Source organism: Myotis myotis, unplaced genomic scaffold, assembly GCF_014108235.1.
Source record: "Myotis myotis isolate mMyoMyo1 unplaced genomic scaffold, mMyoMyo1.p scaffold_m19_p_17, whole genome shotgun sequence".
NCBI lineage: Eukaryota > Metazoa > Chordata > Mammalia > Chiroptera > Vespertilionidae > Myotis > Myotis myotis.
Window position 1 is genome coordinate 25194884 of NW_023416321.1, and position 23064 is coordinate 25217947.

At 47.7% G+C, this 23064-nt stretch overlaps 1 protein-coding gene and 1 long non-coding RNA gene across 4 annotated transcripts in view; both read right to left on the bottom strand.

Moving 5' to 3' along the window:
* Positions 1-268: 268 nt before the first annotated feature.
* Positions 269-14804, bottom strand: LOC118672302. Its single transcript, XR_004973031.1, has 2 exons — positions 11838-14804; positions 269-418 (listed from the first exon to the last, which is right to left on the bottom strand). It is a non-coding gene; the product is annotated as an uncharacterized LOC118672302 (long non-coding RNA).
* A 4392-nt stretch (positions 14805-19196) lies between these two features.
* The window catches only part of AKAP1 (A-kinase anchoring protein 1), a 31444-nt gene continuing 27576 nt past the window's right edge, over positions 19197-23064 (bottom strand). For all 3 annotated transcript variants that reach the window (XM_036340477.1, XM_036340478.1, XM_036340479.1), the window contains 4 exons: positions 22766-22833; positions 21064-21137; positions 20770-20832; positions 19197-20271 (listed from right to left, as the gene is read on the bottom strand). In XM_036340477.1, the coding sequence (XP_036196370.1) occupies positions 20197-20271; positions 20770-20832; positions 21064-21137; positions 22766-22833 (280 nt within the window). In that variant the 3' untranslated portion in view covers positions 19197-20196. The remainder of the gene's footprint in view (positions 20272-20769; positions 20833-21063; positions 21138-22765; positions 22834-23064) is intronic.

The following is a 23064-nucleotide window of genomic DNA, read 5'->3' on the forward strand; positions in this document are numbered from 1 at the left end:
ATGTCACCACATTGAGGATTAGATTTCCAAGTAGAATTTGGCAGTGGGGGCATAAACATTCAGACTATAGTAAACAGTCACACCAGTTTATTCATAATAGCTCCAAACTGAAAATAACAGATGCCCGTCAGCAAGAGAATGGGTAAATAAATTGTGCGTATTCACATAATGGAATGCCACATAACAATAAAAATAAACCACTGCTACAAGCAACAACATGGATGAATTCAGACATTACATTCAAGGAAAGAAGCCAGACACAAAAGAATATATATGCTGTATTTATTCCATTTATATGAAATTCAAGAACAGCAAAGCCAACCAATGGTGATAGAAGTCATGATGGTGGTTACCTCTTGGTGGGTGTTGACGTCCAAAGCATATGAGAGAACCTTCCAGGTGCTATAGAAATCCAGACCTGGATGGTGGTTACAGAGGGGTATACATATGTAAAAACCATCAAGTTATATACATAGGATAGTGCACTTTAGCTCAATAAAAATGAAAAAAATAATTATATTCCTTTACCAGATTCTACTGTCTGTGTGAGCTATGAATGAATAAATCCAGTAACTGTCTTGGGAAAAGCACACATATTGCATTATATTATTTTTTTGTGCTAATGGCCTTAATTTTAAAAATGTACACATTTGAAATGCACCACAGTTGACATTTCTTTATGGTTTAATAAAGCAAAGCTTCAAGAAAGGGCAAAGGTCTGGCCCTCTCCAGACCTCTGGGAGGCCCCGTCATGGACAAAGCCACAGGATGAGTGAAGATGGCAGGAGGGCGCTCAGGACTCCCAGCGTTCGGCCTGAAGATGGGCGGGGTTTGGCCAAGGAGCGCAGGAAGGTGGCCTCAGGGTGCCCAGTCCAGGCACTGAACCCTGTCTGCCTCCTGCCTGGAAGAAAGCTGCAGCTGTCCACGGCCTTCTCACGCCCAGGGGCACCGCTTCTTGTCAAGGCTTTCAGGGTGTCCCCAGGCACACTGCCCGGGCCCAGGTGGTTTTGTCATTGTGAGAACAGTCTCAGCAAAGAGGCCCGGGGAGCTGGAGAAGGCCAGGAAAATGCCCAAACCGGGTAATCAGCGCTGACTTCCTGGGCATGTGTCCCCCGCAGTCACACGCAGAAGGAAGGACCCCACAATCAGTTAATACTCCGCTGTCATCGTTATGAAATCCTTAATTGTTGAGCAAGGGGCTCACATTTTCATTTTCCTCCATCCAGCTGATGGCTGGTCCTGGAAGTAGCAGAGTCTGGCGTTAACAGCTCAGTGTGCAGAATCCAGGTTCCAGTCCTTGGTCATCTCCTTGCTGGTTGGGGCCCCTTTGGCAAGCTGTTTTACCCTGGTACCTCCATTCCCTGTCTTTAGGGGGTGGGTGGCAATACCCCCTGAGAAGTTGTTAGGAGAATTAAATCAGTCTTCAGTAGCAGGCCTGGCACAATATAAGTGCTCAATAAAATTTCGGGATTAGCGTTCAGGTGATTGAAGGATTATTGAGGCAGAAGTCTCGCCCGGCCCTGCCTCCGTAACGCCTGTTCTAAAGGCAGGAGCTGGAGAAGGAAGCTTTAGGGTTGACTCTCCCGAAACAGCAAATGCTTCCTCTTTGGCATTAGGTCAAATGGCAGCTGCACTATTACACCCCAGGAGAAACGCGTCCTCGTCAAGTCACAAAAGCCTGGTTGCAACCACAGAGGGAACAAAAAATAGTCTGCAATCCTGAAAAAGCCCACAGCCCACAGCATCAGGCACACCTCTGATTGGGGTGGGGGGGGGGGTCACTGGAGCACGGCCAACAGGTGTGGTTATCTTGGATCCTCTATGTGGCTTCCGTAAATAGACTTTTGTTTTTTAAAAAAATTGACTGACTGTGGAAAAACGGAAACTCGAGGAGCGGCAAGAATACTTTTTCTCTATATTCCTTCCCATGAAATTGACAGGCCTGAGAAATTTAAGGACCCCGCTGTTCACACATTAGTTCACCTGTTGCAGCCTCAGTTTCTGCCCGTGTGTAAGGGAAGTCCACAGCGGAGATCAGGGAGGCAGACGCTGGGGTCAGACTCCAGGTGTGTCTCAACACCATCACTTGCCAGTTGTGTGGCCTGGGACCAGCCGCTGGGGCTCTCTGTGCACACTTCCTCATCCACTTATGGGGAAAATAATGGTCCTTACCTCCCTGGATTCTTGTGAGGATGAAGCGAGATCATATATGCAGAGTATGTAGAATGGTGTCTAGCACACAGTAAGGGCTCAATAAATGTGAGCTGCAGACCAGGAGCCTACAGCACCCAATCATGCAGAATCATAGGAGTCCACAGTAGTAGCTGCTGTTATGGTTGTTCAGGCTGCCCAGGACCTTTGGTCTTGTGAAGGGTCCCTTCTGAGCCTCCAGAAGTTATACGGCTCATGCAGAACACCAGCGATGTTCGAGGCCTAGGAATGGCCTCAACCTAACAGATCTTTTCAACCTTCTGAGGGCAGCAACGACAGAGCTCAAAGTCCTGTTCATGTCAGAGTGGGAAAAGCTGACCTTAGAGGTGAGTCCACATTCCTCGTTAATATATGAGGAACCGAGGCTCAGAGGATGCCAATGACCTGCCCAAGGTCACACAGAAAAATAGGGGCTGAGCTGGGAAGACAGCTCAGGGTTCATGCTTTTCTGAGCCCTACCCTGCTCCTACGGCTCGTCTGCCAAACTTCCGGCTCCTCACACAGCCCACCCCACCTCTCCATCTCCCCAGTGAGCTTTCCATCAGGTGACGGGCTCATCTAATTCTTGGCCACATCCTGCTGAAGACCCATTTTTCTTACTGAATCAGGCCGCCAGTAGGTCCTGAAAGCCCCATAAGTCTTCTATGGATGAGCAGATCCCTTAATCTATTATTCTACAGTCCTATTTATATATATTTATCCATATGGCTATATAAATAGGGCTCTGAGACATATACGTGGCAGGTTATTGCTGTAGCATAGTTGTTCTCCCCAAGAGGAAAACAAAAATGATGTATGGCTGAGGCTCTTTTCCATGCAGAAAGCTCCGGTCTGATTTATGAAGAGCGAGGTTGCAGCCACACGCTCTGAAGGTAGAGAATCTATTGCAAAGTTATCTAAGAACAGGACACTCTCAGCTCCGGATGCCAACAGGCAATGGAGGGTGTGGCAGGAACTCAGAATCTTAGAGCAGTTGCTTGTAGGCACTTGCCATATCCCATTCCATTAAGTGGGATTCCTTTGGTTGCAAATTTAAGCAAAAAAAGGGAGTTTGTTAGAAGGATCCTGGGTCTCCAGGAACTGAAACAGAGGAATGTGGCTGGACCACCAGCATCTCTCATTCTCTCTCTACACCCACGACCACCAGCATCTCTCATTCTCTCTCTACCCCCCACATCTCTCTCCCCCCCTCCCTCCCCACACCCTACCCCCCATCTCTGTTTCTCTCTGCCTTGGCTGTTCTCTCTCCCTCCAGCATGACACTCTCCATATGGAAGAAAACGTGGCCAACAGCTTCCAATTTTGCCTCTTAGGGCTTCCACTCACAGACTTGGTCCCAAGCACAGGAAACCGTGAAACAGAGCCCATGTGCCCTGCTTGGTCCAAGGGTCATGAGCAAGGTCATGAGAGACCAGAGCAGCTGCTGCAGGCATCGTATGGAGGGAGGAACCGGGCGTAGGAACTTGTCCTATGCCTTTGGCCTAGTCACTGTGTGAACTCAGAAAAGGCCCTCCACGCTCTGGGCTCCAGCATCCTTAAGGGTAAAATGTGGCTAATGACCAGCTCCGTAAGGCAGAGACCTGAGATGGTTTTATTCCCTGACGCAGCCCCAGGACCTAGTCAATGCTGTACACATGGTGATGCTCCATGAATAGCTATTGAATACATAAGTGAATATTATAGAGCTCCCTTGTAAGATCGTTGGGAAGATTAACTGAGATGGTAAGAGCTAACATGTAGAGAGCACTGAAGTACAAGGCACTGTGCTATGCATACACGTTAATATACAAAGTGCATTTAGAATCATGCCTGAGGTGTGTGTGCACATGTAGGAGAAAACTGGGGTCCCAGAAGTTAAACACCTCGCCCGAGGCCACACCCCTAGTAAATGGCAAAAGCAGGATGGATGCAAATCCACGGCTCTCTGAAGCCACTATGTTGCCCTCCCCATCACAGACACTCTCTAGTCCACCCGATTCCGTGGGTGGAGAAGAGAGACCTATGAACACATCTGGGCTATGGAGTGTGCATCCACACGTGTAGAAAGCACTGTGAATGCTTCATAAACTGAGCAACTACGCTGATCACCAATGCATGTACGGCCACTGCAAAATGCATTCTGTGCCATGGCACTTAATGAAATACAAATTCATTGTAAATCATCCCTGAACTCACAGTGGCCCAGGATCATGTCGTATTTTCTCAATTATCTAATACTGCAAGAACATCTGTTTTTAGGGGTCGTGAAAATTTAGTTTTGAGTACACTCAGATTAGGAACTTTAGCGAGGCCCACCTCCTCACGTCACAGATGAGATGCAGACTGGGGGGTGGGGGGTTGGGAGTGGGAAGTGACTGGCCTAAGGCTGAATACCACAGAAACGGGGGATACTGCCTCCTTCCATCCTGACCACAACAGGTACTGGTGATGCTGGGGAGCCACACTGCTGCAGAGGGGGTACAATTCTTCAAGAGCAAGTTGGCATTTCTAGTGATGTTGAGGGGGTACACACCAATCACCCAGCAACTGCACTTCTAGGATTATGCCCTAGAGAAGCAACATACATGAATAAGGAGACATATTCGAGATAGTTCATTGGAGCTTTAAAAAATGGAAATAGCGTAAAGAAATAATTTTTAAAATTTTAAAGAATGGAAATAGCATAAATGACCATCAAGAAGAGAAGAGAGCCCAGCCAGCATGGCTCAGTGATTGAGTGTCAACCTATGAACCAGGAGGTCACGGTTCGATTCCCGGTCGGGGCACATGCCCAGGTTGCGGGCTCGATCCCCAGTGTGGGGTGTGCAGGAGGCAGACGATCAATGATTCTCTCTCATCATTGATGTTTCTATCTCTGTCTCTCTCTCCCTTCCTCTCCAATATCAATAAAAAATATATTTTTAAAGAGAAGAGAGTGAAACATTCGATGACTTTTGATTAGCAGTTAGAAAGAATAACCCAGTTGCACCCAGCCATAGGAATAAATCTTGTGATGGGAAAAACGAGGTTGTCTTGCGGTGAGACCTTAGTCTCATCTCCTCCCTAGGCCTCAGTTTCTTCATCTGTAAAATGGGAACTGTGACTAGACCAGTGGTTTTCAAGTTGTGTGTGGCAAAGCCCCAGCAATGCTTCACGGGTTCTCCAAAAGCATTTGATTCCAGTGTCACCTTTCAAACATATTTTAAACTCTTTGACAATGCAGGGCAGCATGCGCGCTCCAGTGCGCTCTGTGGAAAATGTTAACCCATTGCACCCCAGCATGGCACCAACTGGACTGTCTGCTTCACTCATTTTCTACAAGCCTCAAGCTTTCCTGGTTTAATTGGAGCACATCCTGAGACCACAAGGCGAGCAGCTGGTAAAATCCGTTGCCATCTTCAACTGTTTAGCTGAGAACGTCAAGGTTTTTGGTGTTGTTTTTTTTCAATATTGGGTAACCCAAGCAAAACAGTGATCATTTGTATGTTCTGGAAGATGTTACTTGTCATCCATAATTACAAAGGCGTGGGTGTATGTTTTTCGGTTTTTCAAATGGCATTGTGTAATGCAGTACAAATGTTTAAATAAACTTTTTCTGCTGATCATTTTGCATTCACAGAAAAGTCATAAAGACCGGCGGGGGTGGCTCAATGGTTGAGCATTGACCTGTGAACTCGAGGTCAGGGTTGATTCCCAGTCAGAGTACATGCCCGGGTTGCGACCTTGATTCCCCACGGTGGGGTGTGCAGGAGGCAGCCGATGAATGATTCTCCCTCTGAAGTTTCTATCTCTCTCTTCCTCTCTGAAATCAATAAAAACATATCAAACAAACAAACAAAAAAGATAGTCCCAAGATTTCCTGAATACCCTTGACCCGGTTTCAGTTTCTCCTAAAACCTGCCGCTGTACGTCACCGTGGCATGTCTATCAAAACGAAGCAACTAAAGGGGTGTGTCACTGTGACATAAGCACCACATTTCACGCAGCTCTCACTGGTCTTTCCACTAATGCCCTTCTCTGTTCCAGGAGCCGGTGCATTGCATTTAGTCAAACTGGTATTTTCAGCAGCCTCAGCGTTCTCATTTAACAAGTTACATGTTACAAATGTAACTCTAGACCAAACCTGGGGGTCGCGGCCCCTTTGGCGGTCGAACGACCCTTTCACAGGGGTCGCCTAAGACCATCTTGCATATCAGATATTTACATGACGATTCATAACAGTAGCAACATTACAGTTATGAAGTAGCAACGAAAATAATTTTATGGTTGGGTCACAACATGAGGAACTGTATTTAAAGGGCCAGAAGGTTGAGAACCACTGTGAGTCTAATAAAATATCTACTTAATCTATTTTGCATAGTGAAATTCCAGGAAGATCTTGGGGAGGGGTGGGGGGGTGGGGGTAAAGGAATCCGCTGTTTTTTTAAAAGTTTGCAAACTGGAGGAGCTGTTCTTTCAGGCCCCCACAGCTCAGCCTCGGGACACACAGGGCTGGCCCTATCAGGACTTGCCAAAGAGCTCGGTGCCCTCAGCTCTCAGTGTGGGAGCTTCCCACCGTTCTAGGTTATTGGTCCTGGACAGATTGGGACGCTCTTCTCCAGCACAAGGAGCCCAGGTGTTCGTCTATTCATTCGTCCTTTTGACAACTACTTCAGCACCTACTATGTGCCAGGCACTCTAGGAGCTGAGAATACTGATGAACATGGTAGACAAATTACTGCCCTCGGGGAGCTTCTATTCTGGTGAGGAGACAATGGTAAATAAGAGAGAGGAGTAAACTATGGTGCATTAGATGGCGATGCATAGAAAAACACACACGACGTGTCGGGTGAAATTTTGGACAAGGAGAAGTCATCTGGGGGAAGAGTATTCCAGGCAGAGGGAACAGCAAGTGCGAAGCCCCGGAGGTGCTCCTGTGGCTTGAGGATCAGCAAGGCGGCCAGTGTGGCTGTGGGGGGCTGAGTGAAAAGGGGAGGCCAGGTAGGAGGCTGGAGGGAACACGAAGGGCCGCTCCTAAAAAAGCCCAGAGCCTTCCAGAAGTAACAGCTGGAGACTGTGGCAGCACCGAGGTTCTAGGCCAGCAGTGGACTGAGCATTCGGAGAACTTTTATGTGAGTGTGAGCACATGTGCACCCCGGAAAGCCTGGAGAACACCCTGACAGAGTCTTTGTCCTAAAGTAGGGCTTGCCTGGACACTGCGTATGGCTCTGGGACCTGTCCTGCCCAGCTCCCTAAGGAGCCACAGACTCAAGGAAGGCATGTTGGCCTGCCTCACACACCCAGGCTGCCTGTGCTGAGGGAGACGATGGGGTCAGAGCGAGGCAGCACACAGCCAGGGCAGGTCTCCATGCTGCCAGCAGGTGCTGATCCAGGGAGGAATGAACCCTGCAGCCTTGGGGCTCTTGAGAAAGAAGGGAAAACCTGGGAGGAGAGAAGAACTTCTTGCATTTCATGGCCTGGGGGGCATGGAGATGTTGTCATTTGAATGTTAAACCCAAATATCCTGGACAGGTGGCTGGGTAAACAAAGTGAGGTACATCCATTCAATGCAGCTCAGCGATACAAAGGAGAGACCAAGGATAGTGCAACCACATGGACAGTCTCAAAAAAATATGCTGCAAGAAGCCCGGCAGAAAAAGAATACACACTGTCTGGTTCCATCTATAGGATTCCAGAAAACACAAACGATAGGAAGCAGGTTATTGGTTGCCTGGGCCGGGGAGCGAGGCGGGGCTGGGACAGGAGGCAACACAAGGGGATCGACTAAACTTTGGGGGGAGATGGATACGTTCATTATCCTGACTGTGGTAATGGGGTCACAGGTGTGTACGTAGGTCACAGTGTACCAATTGTTCACCTTAAATATGTGCAACTTTATTGTATGCCAGTTATATATCAGTAAGGTTAAACATGTAAACAAACACTCCCCATAAAGGTAGGTTGTCAGGAAGAAAAAAATAGAAGATGTGACTTAATTTTGTAGCACAAGATTTTTTTTCTATTCTATTTTGTAGAAAGTTTATAGCTATATATTTAAAACATGATGACATCTCTATTTTATGGATATTATCATTACATACATGGTTATGTACTATAAGTATACTCTATGTATTATACATGTATTACATATGTGTTTGCTTTTAAATATTTTCTATTTTCTCTTATATGACGTTATACCTTTATAACTATACTTAACACACTGTACATAATTTATGTATATTCGTTATGTATAATTTTGCACTGACACATTTTATATGAAAGCACGCGTGTGTGTTTATGAAGAGAACACCAGATGTTGGCTGGGGTCTCTTGGCTCCCAGTTGCGGGGTAACACTGATTCGAGCCCCCATTCCACAAGTCAAAGCTCTGGCCAAGCGTCCTCCCAACCCCCAATAATTGGAAGCTCTAGATCCCCAGCTCCTCCTAATCTGCTCGCAGCCCTGCCTCCTGGTATCAGTTCACAAACCAAACGCAACATCTCCCCCCTCCCCACATCCCTAGCAACTTCAGAGACAAGGCTGATGCCTAAAAACCACACAGTCTTGAACACGGGGAAGCACAAGCAGCACCGCATAGCAGACAGCTTCAGGTGGCGCGGTGCTCCTCGGGCCGCCCAGCCTCCCGTCCGGCTCCCCCTTTCCAGCCCCTCCTCTCTGTCCCCTCCCTGCTGGACCATCTTCTCTGCCCCCCAATTCTTCTCTTCAGAGGGCATTTCTGCCTGCCCGACACCTCCTCTCAAACTCTCAGACTGCTTTGCAGAACAAAAGGCTGACAGAGACAGTGGTGGCCACTGACAGCTTTCTCCTGCCTCCTGCGCGTATGTACGGGTTTGCACTCCACGGGCACATGCACACGTACTTACATGGTAAAGAACTAGACCAAAATGCTAACCCAAAAAGCAGCGCCTGGCTGGCCCCCCCATCCTCCCTCCCCATGGGCCCTCCAAATTCCTGCCTCTCCCCCTCACTCTCTGAAGTGTCTTTCCTTCCTGTCCTAACTGTTGCTCTGTGTCCCCACTCTCTCCCTCTGGGGGCTGTACTTCCTGAGTTAAGTCACAAGCCAGCCAGTACAAAGGCTGAATAAACAGTCGGTAGAAATTAGCTGGAACGTTCAGAGAGAAGAACAAAGACTTCCGACGGGAGCTGGGGATGGAATCATAATTGCCCGAGGAGCCGCCCGGCGCCAGGCTGCAGGAGACACAAGAAGCGGGGATGTTGACAGTGGCGGAGACGGGCAGGTGCGCTGAGGATTTGATAAGTGGAAGGGCGAGAATTCTAATGAATGAAGATGCTGAGGGAGAGGGGAATTGGGACTGAGAGAGGACAGACGCGTGAGGAGTCCTGAAGGCAGCCAGCTGAGGACATGCCTGGACAGGGGGTCCCAGCCTCATCCCCATCCCCCTGCCCAGCTCAGAAGGAAAGGGCCCCTGGAGGCAGGAGCCTGGCCAGCAGGTGATTGGATGGTAGCCTCACCCTGGAGCCATAATTACAGCCCAGGAGGCATTCCACGGTGGTCCCAGGGGATGAGAAGAGGGGAGACCAGCAGTTGGGTCTTTAATGTGGAGGAAATGATGGGGCTCCCTGGTCCAAAAGGAGGTAGACCCCACCCTAGAAAGACCCCCAAAAGCAGACAAAGATGGCCTTGTTTCAGAGACTTCTACAGAGAAACATCAGCACATCCTCCTGTCCTCACCCCCACCCAAGCAACAGCTGAAGGACATAAACAAAATACTTACCCAGCACATGCTGGGAGCCAGAAACTTCACATGTAATCCCTCCCACAATTTGAGGTGGCACCATTACTACTGGCCCTAGGTTACAGATGCGCACTGAGGCCTGGAAAGGTTAAGTAACTTCCCTGAGATTACAGAGCTCTTAGCTAGTATGCCGGCCCGGGGGCTTCGTCTCTGTGGACTGCCTTTGCAAGTTGGGAGGGTTCAGCCTTAGGGGCACACATTTGTGGTCGGATACCCTGGTGTTCAAGGGTCTAAAACCCAGCAGGATATGGCCTTTCCTCCATTTGACCTCACACCATGTCCTGCCAGACCCAGCGTGGATCCCCCGGAGTCTAAGGTGGGATGGGCCCCACATGTCCAGACCTCCTCGCCATGGTGCATGGGCAGTGAAGTGCTCTGGGCGAGTTTCCTCATTTAACCTCCTCCCGCTCTGCCTGAACGCACCTCCCTCTGGCTTTACGGGGCTCGGAGGAAGGCCTTCCTGACAGGGCTGTGAGAGGCTGGAACCCAAAGGACAAGGAAATAGTCATGGAGTGACTTTCTGGGCATTTCATCCTCTGTTCACCAAGTTTTCACTGACCAAATATTTTTGAGGGCCTATGATGTTTCATATGCCAGAGTTTCAGAAACTTAAAAAACTTATGTCTTGCTTTCAAGGGATTCAATACCAAGAGGTGATGTCACAGCAAAAGGATACAAGGTGCTCTGGGGACAGGCGGAGGCTGAAGGTATGGGTTCAGAAATACTTCCTGGAGCAGGGACCTCGCCATGTGTTAGGGAAAGAAGGGAGAGCCAGCAGTGGAGAGAGTCCTGGGAGACAGAGATCAGAGACCTTAACCTTTCTTCTTTTTTAACAAAAAATATATTTTTAGTGATTTCAGAGAGGAAGAGAGAGGGAGAGACAGAAACATCAATGATGAGAGAAAATCATTGATCGGCTGTCTTCTGCACACCCCACACTGGGGATTGAGCTCACAACCTGGGCATATACCCTGACCAGGGATCGAACCGTGACTTCCCTGGTTCATAGGTCGATGCTTAACCACTGAGCCACACAGGTCAAGCGAGACCTTAAACTTTGCGCAGTTTGGAAGGACTGGCTTGAAGGCCGAGGGTGAGGTGAGCCCGGAGGCCCACACGGGGCTCTACAGCCTTTCAAGACGGCATCAGTGGTCTCCCCTGAGGGTGGTGAGGTTGACTGGTGCCCACGTCAAACCTGGAAATGAGAAGAAATAAACCTCCCAGAGTGGTTTCCCTAAAAGAAATGGAGACGCCCTGCCTCCCCCAGGAACGTGCGCGTTCCTGTTGCTAAGTGGCTCTGTGTTCTGTGTGTCCTCAGGCCCGTGGACACGCCATAAATATTCATGGCCGGGAAATCAAGGGGAGGCCCACCTGCTCCTGGAGGAGACTGTCTGAGGCTCCTGACTTCCGTCCTCCTGCCTTTAAATGCTAAGTCAAAGCCCAGGCAGGGCTACTCCTTCTAAAAGCCCCGCTTCCCTAATTTGTTTAACAAAAGACATGTCCATGCTCTGTGGCCTCTTAATTTCTGTAGATGTTAAAGTGCAGAGAATTAAAGAATCAATGGGCAATTACGGAGGCACTGGCAGGTTTTGGCCAAGAGCATATTATTTATTTATTCAGCCAGCCACGCTCATTTTTAAAGCCTTAACTTTCCATTTTGTTTCTGACATCAAAAATAAATCAAACTAAACTGTACACATCATAGCAGAAAAAAATTATTTGCATGATGCATTGCCCCTATGAAGGCTCAGTAGCCACCTGCAAAAAGAATTTTGTCTGTCAGGAAAAAAATAAAAAGATGTAAGTTCATTCTGGCACTGGCCTCCCCTCAGGACACAGATAGGATTGGAAAGATAGAAATAAGGTTTTAATTCGCTAGTGATTTTCCCACCTGGTCTCAAGCTTCTTTTTCATTTCTGAGCATCCATTTTCCTGGATCGTCTTGAGAGGGTTGCAAGATTTTAGTCCATTAACACAGCGGTGCTTTGGTGAAGTTTCAGAACGGGAAGAAATAAACAGCCATTAGTGGCCACAAAGGCTGCCCCAAAGGCTCCTGGACTGGGGCCTTTGCCCTAAAATGGGGGTTCCCCAGTGACACCATTTGACATCCCTTATCTAAAAAGAAAAGTACAAAACCACCACCCAGTCTCTTGCTCCTTAACTGCTCCCTGGTTTGTAGGAGTTCTGTCCACACGTGGACAATTTGGAATTGTTCCTTCACTCTCCCCTCTCCCACTGCCGCCCTTGCCCCTCCAGCAAGCCCTCTGTGCCCGGGGTCCTACTCGCTTACCCAAGCTACCCCAAAGCCAATTATAGGACAGCAATTCTCAAACTTCAGTGTGCACCAGAACCACCTGGGTGGGTGTTACAATACCGTTTCTGATTCAGGGGGTCTGGGGTGTGGCCTGAGAATGTGCATTTCAGGTAAGATCTGAGAATGAGAGTGAACCCCTTGGAGAACCTGTTCTAAGGCAACTACTGTAGGAGGGATTATTTCTAGAAACTTGTGCTGTGGCGCCATCTAGTGGTTCAAGACCAGAGAACTTCAGGGTTTGTGTGGAGTGTTTGCTTGTATCTGTTTTTTTTTAGGTAAGTTTTTTATTGAAATTAAATGATCTCTTTTCATCCTCTGAACAATCACAGGGCAGAACTAAGACTGGAGGACAGATCTTTTGAGGCCATAAACTCTACACAGAGCCCCCCAATTTGAGAAACACTATCTGAAAGGGTGTGACCTCTAAATGGTGTGCCCTTACCCAGCCTTGCCACCCTTTAGAAAAAAACAAGTGTGACTGCATTTCATTTAACCCGCTATAACCACAGTATTCCTCTAACATGTAACCATTCTTCTTCTCGTAAAGTATATATTTTCCACTGACAACACAGCTCAACTTGGACAAGAAACATTTCAAGAGCTCGACAGCCCTGGTGGCCAGCGCCTGGCTTACTGAACGTGCAGCTCTCCATGTGGCGTGCAGTCCGTCCGAACTCGGTGATGAAGGCTGACGGAAGCATTCAGTGATCTGCATGTCAGCATCATTTGTGAGCTCTTTCCACCAGGGCCCATACTAAGTACTTGACGTGCTTTTGCCAGTTCAGCCTCATGTCAACCCTGCTGTGCTCTCAGGACTGGAGATGCTGTGGATCGACCGCCACCACGTCCACATGTCCACGGGCACAGAAGGAAGAAATGGGGCAAGAGTCCGAGCTGGGCTGCTGCAGGTAGCGAGGGCTCTGGCAGGGGAGACAGAGGCTGGAAGCTGGCGCCCAATCAACAGAGACGATGGGGATGAGAATTTACCTCTGAAGCAGATTTGGGGTGAGGGTAGGAGCCAGACTGGAACCACACGTCTGGTTGGACAGGACTCACTGGTGGCAAACAACAGATACAGTTTAGGGGTTTACTGGAGGGCAACTGGGGAACCTGGCAGGACTCAGCAGGCCTCGGGAGGGGAGCTAACTGGGCAGCAAGCATTTAGAGCTGTCTCTCCGGACCAGGGTTCTCCTTCCCAGCAGCACATCGGAGTCACCTGGTGAGCCTTTTAATGTCTCAATATGCAAGTAACTACTGAAGCTGAACATATTCCTACCCCGTGGCCCAGCAGTGCCAGGTGCAGGCCCAAGAGAAATGAAAACAAATCCACCAAAAACACAAGAATGAATCATAGCAGCTTCATTCATACGGCCCCAAACTAGGCCTAAATGAACATCAAAGAATGGGTAAATAAGTTGCAGTGTATTCATACAGCGGAATGCACACACCCAGACACCATGGTGAGCGGAAGCAGCAAGCATCCTTAGTGGACGAGTCCATTCATACGACATTCCAGAATAGACAAAACTAATCTCAGGGCGATACAAGAACACTGGTCGCCCTGGCCAGTGTGGCTATTGGTTGGAGAGTCGTCCTGTACACCGAAGGGTTCAATTCCCAGTCAGGGCATATACCTAGGTTGCGGGTTCAGTCCCCAGTTGGGGCGTGTAGGAGAGGCAACCATATCGAGTGAGGACAAAAAAAAATTTTTTTTAAATAAAAGAATACTGGTCATCCAGGGAGAGGGTATAAACCAGAAAAGGGCATGAGAGAAGTCCTGGGGTCCAGGAAATATTCCTGTATCTTCATCTGCTGATTACCCATTATGTGTAAAAATGCATCCCATTCCACACTCAAGATCTGTGCACTTTATGCACTTCAATGTATATATATTATACTACAAAGCTCATTTTAAAAAATATACCTCACTGCTTCATATACCACTGGTTGGCTGCATCTCTGTTCTAGTCTTCACGCTGGGACCCAGGTGCATGGTCTACTCTGCACCTGGAATGTGGCTGACGCTGGGCTAGAGGGAAGGCACGTGAGCCACACGCTGCCTCTTACAGTGTCTGCCTTGGGACACACACCACCTCTACCTACCTGTCCTTGACCAAGCCCAAGCTCAACAGCAATAAGACGTACAATCCTCCTATGAGGCAGGAAGTCAGAAGTTCTGGCAAGGAGACAGCCACTCCATCAGGGATGCTCAGCTAACAGCTGTTGCTGTATCAGGGCAGAAAGGAAGGTTCGGATGTGCAAGGATGCATGCGTGTTTTGAGAACAAAAAAATTCAGAAACACTCCAAAGAAATTAGAAGCAAATCATAATTACGAACTCAGGAACAAGTATACAACAAACAGATGAGCAATGAAACTGGTGAAAAAGGAGTTTGGGCCAAAACATTTTTTTGATAACATGACTCAAGTTTAATGTCACCATTAAAAGATCCTTAAGGCCAAAACCGGTTTGGCTCAGTGGATAGAGCGTCAGCCTGCGGACTGAAAGGTCCCAGGTTCGATTCCGGTCGAGGGCATGTGCCTTGGTTGCGGGCACATCCCCAGTGGGAGATGTGCTGGAGGCAGCTGATTGATGTTTCTCTCTCATCGATGTTTCTAACTCTCTATCCCTCTCCCTTCCTCTCTGTAAAAAATCAATAAAAATATATTTTAAAAAAAAAAAAAAAAAAAAAGATCCTTAAGATAGAGGTTTATGTGAGAAGTTTGGAATTCTGAACTTTATTCTATATGTTCCAACAAAACCCAGGAGACAGTGTGTGTGTGTGTGTGTGTGTGTGTGTGTGTGTGTGTGTGTGTAGGAAGGACAGAAATCTGACATTCTGCTGAGTTCCTTAATGTTTAAGGAGGAAGGACGCCCTAAGTATGTGATACTGAGAGAAATATAAATCAGAGTTATTAGCACAGAAATAAGATGTTAAATGATAAATTTACTAGAGGGGAAATTTTTAATCAAGCAAATAAAAAGAAAAAAAATAAAATAGAAAAATGAACTAAATGGCAAATAATACTGCAACAGTGATCACAATTAACAAGTTAAACTCACTTATGGACTTTGCAGATTTCACTTAAAAAGTAATCCTAGCCCAAGATGGTCTGGCTCAGTGGATAGAACATCGGCCTGCAGACTGAAGGGTCCTGGGTTCGATTCCAGTTGAGGGCACGTACCTTAGTTGCAGGTTCCTCCTGAGCCTGGGCCCTGGTTGGGGCTCGTGCAGGAGGCAATCAATCAATGTGTTTCTCACATCGATATTTCTATCTCTCCCTCTCTTCCACTCTCTCTAAAAATCAATGGAAAAATATCCTCAGGTGAGGGTTAAAAAAATAATAATAGTAATAATAATCCTAGCCCTAGCCACGTGCTCAGCTGGTTAGAGCGTCATCCCAATATACCAACATTGTGGGTGTATCACAATGAGTTGGTATATGGAGATGTAACTCAATTGATTTCAGAGAGGAAGGGAGAGGGAGAGAGAGATAGAAACATTAATGATGAGAGAGAATCATCAATTGGACGCCTCCTGCACGATCGAGACCACAACCCGGGCACATGCCCCTGACCAGAATCGAACCAGGACCCTTCAGTCTAAAGGCCAAGGCTCTATCCACTGAGCCAAACCAGCCAAGGCAATAAAAACACATTTTAAAAATAAAAAGTAATCCTAGCAACATGTTTATAAGCCCCTCATCTAAAACGACAGAGAAAAAGGATATAAATTCAAAACAAAGCACCAAACAGGATACCAGAGCTACTTTAATGCTGATGAGGAAATACCTTTCATGAGCTCTTTCAAACTAAGCAACATAACTGAAACTCACAAAAGAAGCTGTAAAGAGAAACTGGAAAACATGACAATAGCAGAATCATTTACTTTTCTTAGAAATGAACAGATAGTATAGCCCCCCCCCCCAAAAAAAAGAGGGTGGAGGGAAAGGGCAAAAAACAATAAATTTGAATAATATACAAGCCCAATTTCACAGATTACATAAAACTTTATACCAAACCAACAACATGCGTTATTTTTCAGAATACTGACCATGATCCTCTTCCCCAAATCATTCTGAAATTCATCTGGGAAAATGTGCAGAAGAACCCAGCACTTCCTCAATAAGGTAAGAACATGCAGAAAGAAGGCTGTTAGCATGTGTGCACCTGCCATCAGAGGTTGTCTCAAGCCACCTGTGGCTACTGAAAACCTGAGCTGTGGTTAGTCTGGATGGACAGCCTGGAAGCGTGACGTATATACACCAATTTCAAAGACTGAGTAAAATAACTCATTAATGTTTTTAATGTCCATTACATATTGAAATGATAGTGGGTCAAACTATTACTAATTACAGCTCTTTCTTTTTCCTTTGTATTGTGGCTCCTAGAAACATTTAGATTACACTGGAGGCTCCTATATTTCCATTGGACAGTGCTGGTCTAGAAACACCTAGATTCTCCATCTTCCTGCCCAAATGTCTCTATGACATTTCTCAATGGAGGCTAAGCTTTCCTCTGAGATCAGCAGACGTTAGAAGGCTCACCCTGTTGGCCTAGATGCTACAGGGGTTTCCTGGTGTGGTTTACATCACTAAAATTTTCATGTTTCATATAAGCAAAATAACTAATCTCTCCTGTTGTAATGTTTTGTTTATTTCATTCTAAGTTTCAAAACTTTCCCATGAGCCGATCATTTACCCACAGTGGCATTTATCTGGGGAGACAGGACAAGGCACCATCCTCCTCCTATGGCTTCAGAGGAGCCATGGCTGGGAGAACCTGGCAGGGGCAAAGCCTGGCTTTGCGTCTCAGCTCAGTTCCTTCCAAAACCCACTTTCTCCCGTCACTACCTCCCACCTCCAGGGTCAGTCCCCGCCTCACTGGGTTGTCATGAGGACCACGTCTACCTATAAAACAGCAGTGTCCGAAACAGTGACCCTGCTCCATAACTCTGGCTGCTAAATGTTTTATCCTAAGCCTGTGATGGTGAGAAATACCACTGCGTGGCATAACTGAGGCTGGATGAGGGGTACCCCGAGGACCAGAGGGGAGGTCACTAACACAAGTATCTGAAATGAGAACAGGCTGGGAACTCGAGCCTCCTCCGCCCAGCATCCCACTTCCCTCCAGCACCCCGGCCACCAACCTCTCTCCAGCAATGGCTTTTCCTGGGAGTTTTCAAACTCACACTTAAGCTGTCCGCTGGGTGGTGCACAGGTAATTAATTCAAAGAACAAGTCTAAAAAGTACATGCCAGGATGGTGGCGCTAGACATCTGTAAATCTGTTCCTCCGTAAAAGCGACAAGATTGTCCTAGCTGGTTTGGTTCAGTGGATAGAGTGTCGGCCAGCGGACCGAAGGGTCCTATGTTTGATTCCAGTCAAGGGCAGGTACCTCAGTTGCAGCTCCCAGTCCTGGTCGGGAGGTAACTAATCAATGTGTCTTTCTCACATTGGTGTTTCTGTCGCTCCCTCTCCCTTCTACTCTCCAAAAATCAATGGAAAAAATATCCTCGGGTGAGGATTAAAAAAAAAAGTGACAAGATTACTGGAAAAATGGTCAAAATCAACTTTTCCAGAACCCTAGAAAGGCTCACAACAATCGGAGAAGTGTTTTTTCAAAGAGTACATGCCTTCAGCAACCTCCAGCATGTTTATTAAACCCCAAAGGCTCAGCTGAAAGAACCTGAGACACATGGGCAACCCACCTCCTTTCCCCCACTGCTCTCCCCTCTCTCCATGGGGCCTTTATCCAGGGATGCCGACCCCATTGCTTGTCACCCAGGAGACATCCCAGAGGGAGCCCCTGGCTTTGGTCTCTGGTTCATCCACCTCCCCATCTTCCTCCCTGCACCAAAACTGTGTAGTTCCCTCCATTAAAACCCCTTGATGGCTCCCGAATATAAGTCCAAATCTGCACACCAGGCTTTGCAAGCTCTCCCCAAACTAACTTGAGGTCTCCCGTATTCCCTCGCTGCTCCAGTGATGAGGGCTGCACAAAAAAGGCCAAGACCTGCTGTAACACGACTTGGCTGAATCACACTGATCACCGCTGGGACTGGGACTACTGACAGCCTAGACTGCATGAGAGCTCATGTGGCCCCTCTGCACAGCAGGCGCAGGTCCATGATTTCACTTCATGGGCACCATTCACCACCTCTTCCTACAGATGAGGGAAACTGAGGCTTTAACCAGGCGTTAGCGAAGCTCTGTGGGAGAATTCTTTCCGTGTGAAGGACCCTGGGGCTATCTCAGCTCCCTAGAGACCCCCAGAGGCCTGAGCCTGCCTTTGAGGAAGGACTGGTAAGTCAAGATTTATCATCTGCTCTCAACATGTATGTATATTTTATATCATTCTTAGCACTATGTGGTAATAACTTAATAGACCTTTAAGAATGCATAACCAGCCCTGACTGGTGTTCTCAGTGGTTAGAGCATCAGCCTACACATAGAAGGATTGTGAGCATGATTCCCAGTCAAGGTCATACGCCAGGGTTGCGGGTATGGTCCCCACCCCACCCCCCGTCAGGGCACATGCGGAAAGCAATTGATATGTCTCTCTCACTTCGGATCTCTCTCTTTCTCTCTCTCTCTCTCTCCTCCCCCCTTCTGTCCTCCCTTCCAATCTCTTTGAAAAGCAATGAAAAAAGTATCCTCTGGTGTGGTTTAACAAAAGAAGGAAAAAAAAGCATAACCAAAGAATTCTGGAAACCAGCGCTTTAAACTCAAGCTTGGCTGTTTTTGAGATACTCACTGGGGAAGCCAGAGGACTCTTGCTGCCACCTTGTGGGTCACGGAGGGGAAAAGGCCAGGTGGAAATTTCTGGATAACCTGTCTTCAAAGAGCCATAGCTCTCCAGCCCAACCATGCTACAACCACCCTCTTTATTCCCCAACCCTTTTCACCATGGAACAAATGAACTCAAAGCTCTAGAGTATACAATTCAAGATTTATATAAGCTTAATTTACTTATTTTAAAATTGCACAACGCAGGAAGACAGTTTAAAAAAGAATCAAACACACCATTGCAAGGTAATTCAATGAGCTGCTTTTTTTTTTAAACAAATTTGTACAGAAAAAAAAAAATCCCGGATCACAATCTATATCATACAGTCACCCTGTTCAATATGTGGGGCGCCATGGGAGCCCCAGTGGAGGAGCTGATGGGCAGCTGGACTGCGGAAGTGGAAAAACCTTGAGTTCCCTTTGTTCTCCAGTGTATCTTGTATAAAATATTACATTTTTAAACACGTATTTACAGTGTTTGCACAAATAGAAAACGGTTACAAATCACAACCAGGCTTGGCCGGGTAACAAACACTTCCCTTCTCCCACGGACCAAGGCCAGAGAAAGTTCTGATTGCTTTGTATTTACATATGCATTAAAAAGTCTGTCTTCTTAGACACCTAGGTGAAGTTTATAAAAACTGGGTAACATCATAAATTCATTTACGTCAGCTGTACAAATGATCAGTACCAATCAGTCAGTTCATGTCCTGCTCCCTGAAGGAAGATTTTGGAGCAAAAGAAACCCTCTCAAACAAGCAGCACATCCCGTGGCCTGTCCGCTCCAATCGGTTTGGCTTGGGGGTGAGGGGAGTGGGAAGGAGGAAGAGAGGAATGGGCGGGAGGGGAGAATGGGACAACTGGTTGAGACAGTTTTTCTTCCACATTTTTTTTTAACAGCTTAGAACCAGGTTAACCTCACTGGCTTGTTAAACACCATCCTATGGCTTTAAAAAGAACCCACAGCTCCTTCCTTGTCTCAGAGACGAAACACCTTTCTCAACATGACTGCAATATTTAAAAAAAACAACAAAAAAACAGGACCTTCTGAGGAAGACAACATTTGTTATTCTGATGTAAAGTCTTTGCCTTGAGTGTCAAGCCCAATTTCAACAGTGCAAAAAAGACTCGAGCGGCTGTGGCAGGGGTCAGAGGCTTGTGTAGTAGCTGTCTACCCACTGAGCAAGTCCTCGCTCCACCAGCGACCGGTTTATCAACACCACCTAGAAGAGAAAGTCCCCTTGAAAGCTCTGCCCACGGCACCCAGGGGCCATGCCTCAAGCCAGTGAGATGCTCCCTCTTACAGGTTTAGGCGGCCACCGTGGCAACAGGTGGTGGTGGGGGAGTGACTCATTTTCTGGGCCAACAGGGGCATTTACTTCTGTATTCTACTGGCATGAGGACAGGCTTTCCAATGCATTGAGAAATCTAAGCTTTAATACCATGCGATGGAGGAGAGGAAAACGCAATGGACAGAAGGTCCAGCAAGGCCCACCCACATTTTGGGCCAAATAATTCTCTGTTGTGGGAGCTCTCCTGTGCACTGTAAAATGTTTGGCAGCATCCCTGCCCTTTACCCACTCCCAACTGTGTCAACCACAAAGGGCTCCAGACATCGGTAACTGCCCCTGGGAGACCCTGGTCTGTAGTTACATCCTCTGATTAGCTCCACGTCAATCATCACTGCTGGCCAGTAATGCAGGGAAATGGACAGAACTTACTTCATCTCCTACCACGCTCCACAGCTGGATCAAAGGAATGCCAGTTGGACTGTAATTTGTCACCTGAAAACAAACAGAAAAACAAGTCTGTTTAGAAGTGACCTCGTGTGCCTCTTCTGTGAAGACGGCTAGCCAGCCCAGGGCAGGAACCACAGGAAGGCAGGCACTGAAAGGTCAGCTCCCAAGTGGCCCAGATGCTGGATGAGTGAGGCCGGTGGGCCCTGCAGAAGCTGGGAGGTTCCTCAAACAGAGCCTGTGCAACCTGCCCCACTTCCCCCCCCACCAGCCACACACCTGAGCCAGCAGTGCTGTGTTTCCAGTCATCTCGCTCACAGCTGCATCCGCCTCAGGTGAGAAGTGCTCATCGTCTTTAGGAGAAGGAAAAGCAGCATTTAGACTCTCACTGAGGCCAGGTGCTCTTGTCACCTACACACTTCCAGGTGTGTTCCAAGTAAAAGGCCTCAGATACTGCCACGGAGCCTGAGACCTTCACCTGAGAGAGCCACCGGTGTCAAGAATAGAGCCCAGGTCTCTACACACACTCAGGGTCCCTGCTGTGTGCTATCCACCTACAGAGGACCAGATGGACAGAAACTCTGCCTTCAATGGAAACATCATCACCACCGCTTATCTGGGGGCTGACCGGGCTAAGCATGTTGGATACATTCTTCCACTGCATCAGTTAACACCCTACAAGATGGCAGGTGCTACCCTACTTTATAAGTGGGAACATGTAAGACAAAGGCAGAAGGTCAACCAGCTCTGAGAGTGGTGCAGGTGGAATTCAAACCCAGGCAGTGGCCACACAGCCCAATACCGGCAGTAACTATAGAACAGCAGGCAGGACACTGAGGCAGCTTTCTTCGTCAGATTATAGAAGTTTCATGCAAGAACACACCCAAGGCAAGAGATGGTAAGGAAGTGAGAGGCAGGTTTATGAAAGTCTGAGAATATCTTATGGAGGAGGGAACCTTTCAGCTGAGCCTGGATAAGTCCTGAGACATAGAAATGGAGAAGAAGGTTGAGCATGGTCAAAGTAATAAAAGAGAAACAAAAATGAAGACCCTGCCCAGCATTCTGGCCAACAAGACTACTACAGTCAGACTATAGTGCTTCTAAAGCATTTCATTGCCTTAGACAAGAACAAGACTAGATGGGGCAAACCTGGGAGGGAGGAGCATGAAATCAAGGGACTAGTAAATATAAAACTCCTGGTCATAAGTAGCTGCTACCTGACCAGTGTCCACATCCCAGCTGCTAGGTTCATGTAATTTCCTTGGCCACTCTGAAAAACAGGTAAAGCCCCATTTTCCAGAGCGGGGAGGTAGGAATCAAGGCTAAGTAATTTGCCAGTCACCTTCCCTCCGGCAATGTGATCAGTCTGAGACACCACAGTGGACAGGTGTGTGTTAGTGTGGTCCCCACAGCGCCCCCAGACGCTGAGGCCCAGCTGAGGAGTGCCGATGGTCTCAATGCCTGCCCTCAACCTCAGGTGCTAGGACTCTGGGTCTGGACTGCATCTGGAAGGCACCTGCAGCAGAAGCCTCTCTAAGTTGGAGGCCCAGGTAAAGTCTGTAGCAGGGGTCCTTAAGCTAGGCCCGCGGGCCACATGCAAATACAAATATTATATTTGTTCCCGTTTTGTTTTTTTACTTCAAAATAAGATATGTGCAGTGTGCATAGGAATTTGTTCATAGTTTTTTTCTAAACTATAGTCCAGCCCTCCAACGGTCTGAGAGACAGTGAACTGGCCCCCTGTTTAAAAAGTCTGAGGACCCCTACTCTAGAGCAGTGGACCTAGAAGGGTGGTCCATGGGCCAACAGTATTAGCCTTACCTGAGAACTTAGAAATATAAGTTCTGAGGCCTCGGCCCAAAGCTATCTATCAATCAGAAACTGACAGTGGCAGCAATCCATGTTAGCATAAGCCCTCCAGGTGAAAATGAGGCTCTCAAAGAAAAAGACCTACTCTCAACTGCCCCCCCACACCTGTTACCTGACAGGGGCATCACGCTATCCAGAAGGACTTCTGCTCCCTGGAAAGGCAGGGTCACAAAGTCAGACCTAGAGCAATAAGAAAGGAACACACTGAACATGGCCCTGAGGGCCAACTCCACTCCAGGCAGGTAGTTATCTTCTGTTAGTATCATGAGCCCAGCAGTCCAGGGTGAAGCAGAGCAGATACTCATGATGGGCAGCAGATACCCATGATGGGCTCAGCCCCCATACACCTGAAGGCAGGCTGCCAGTTCTGCCACAAGCCTGACCTCAGAGGATCTTCTTGCATCAAACTCC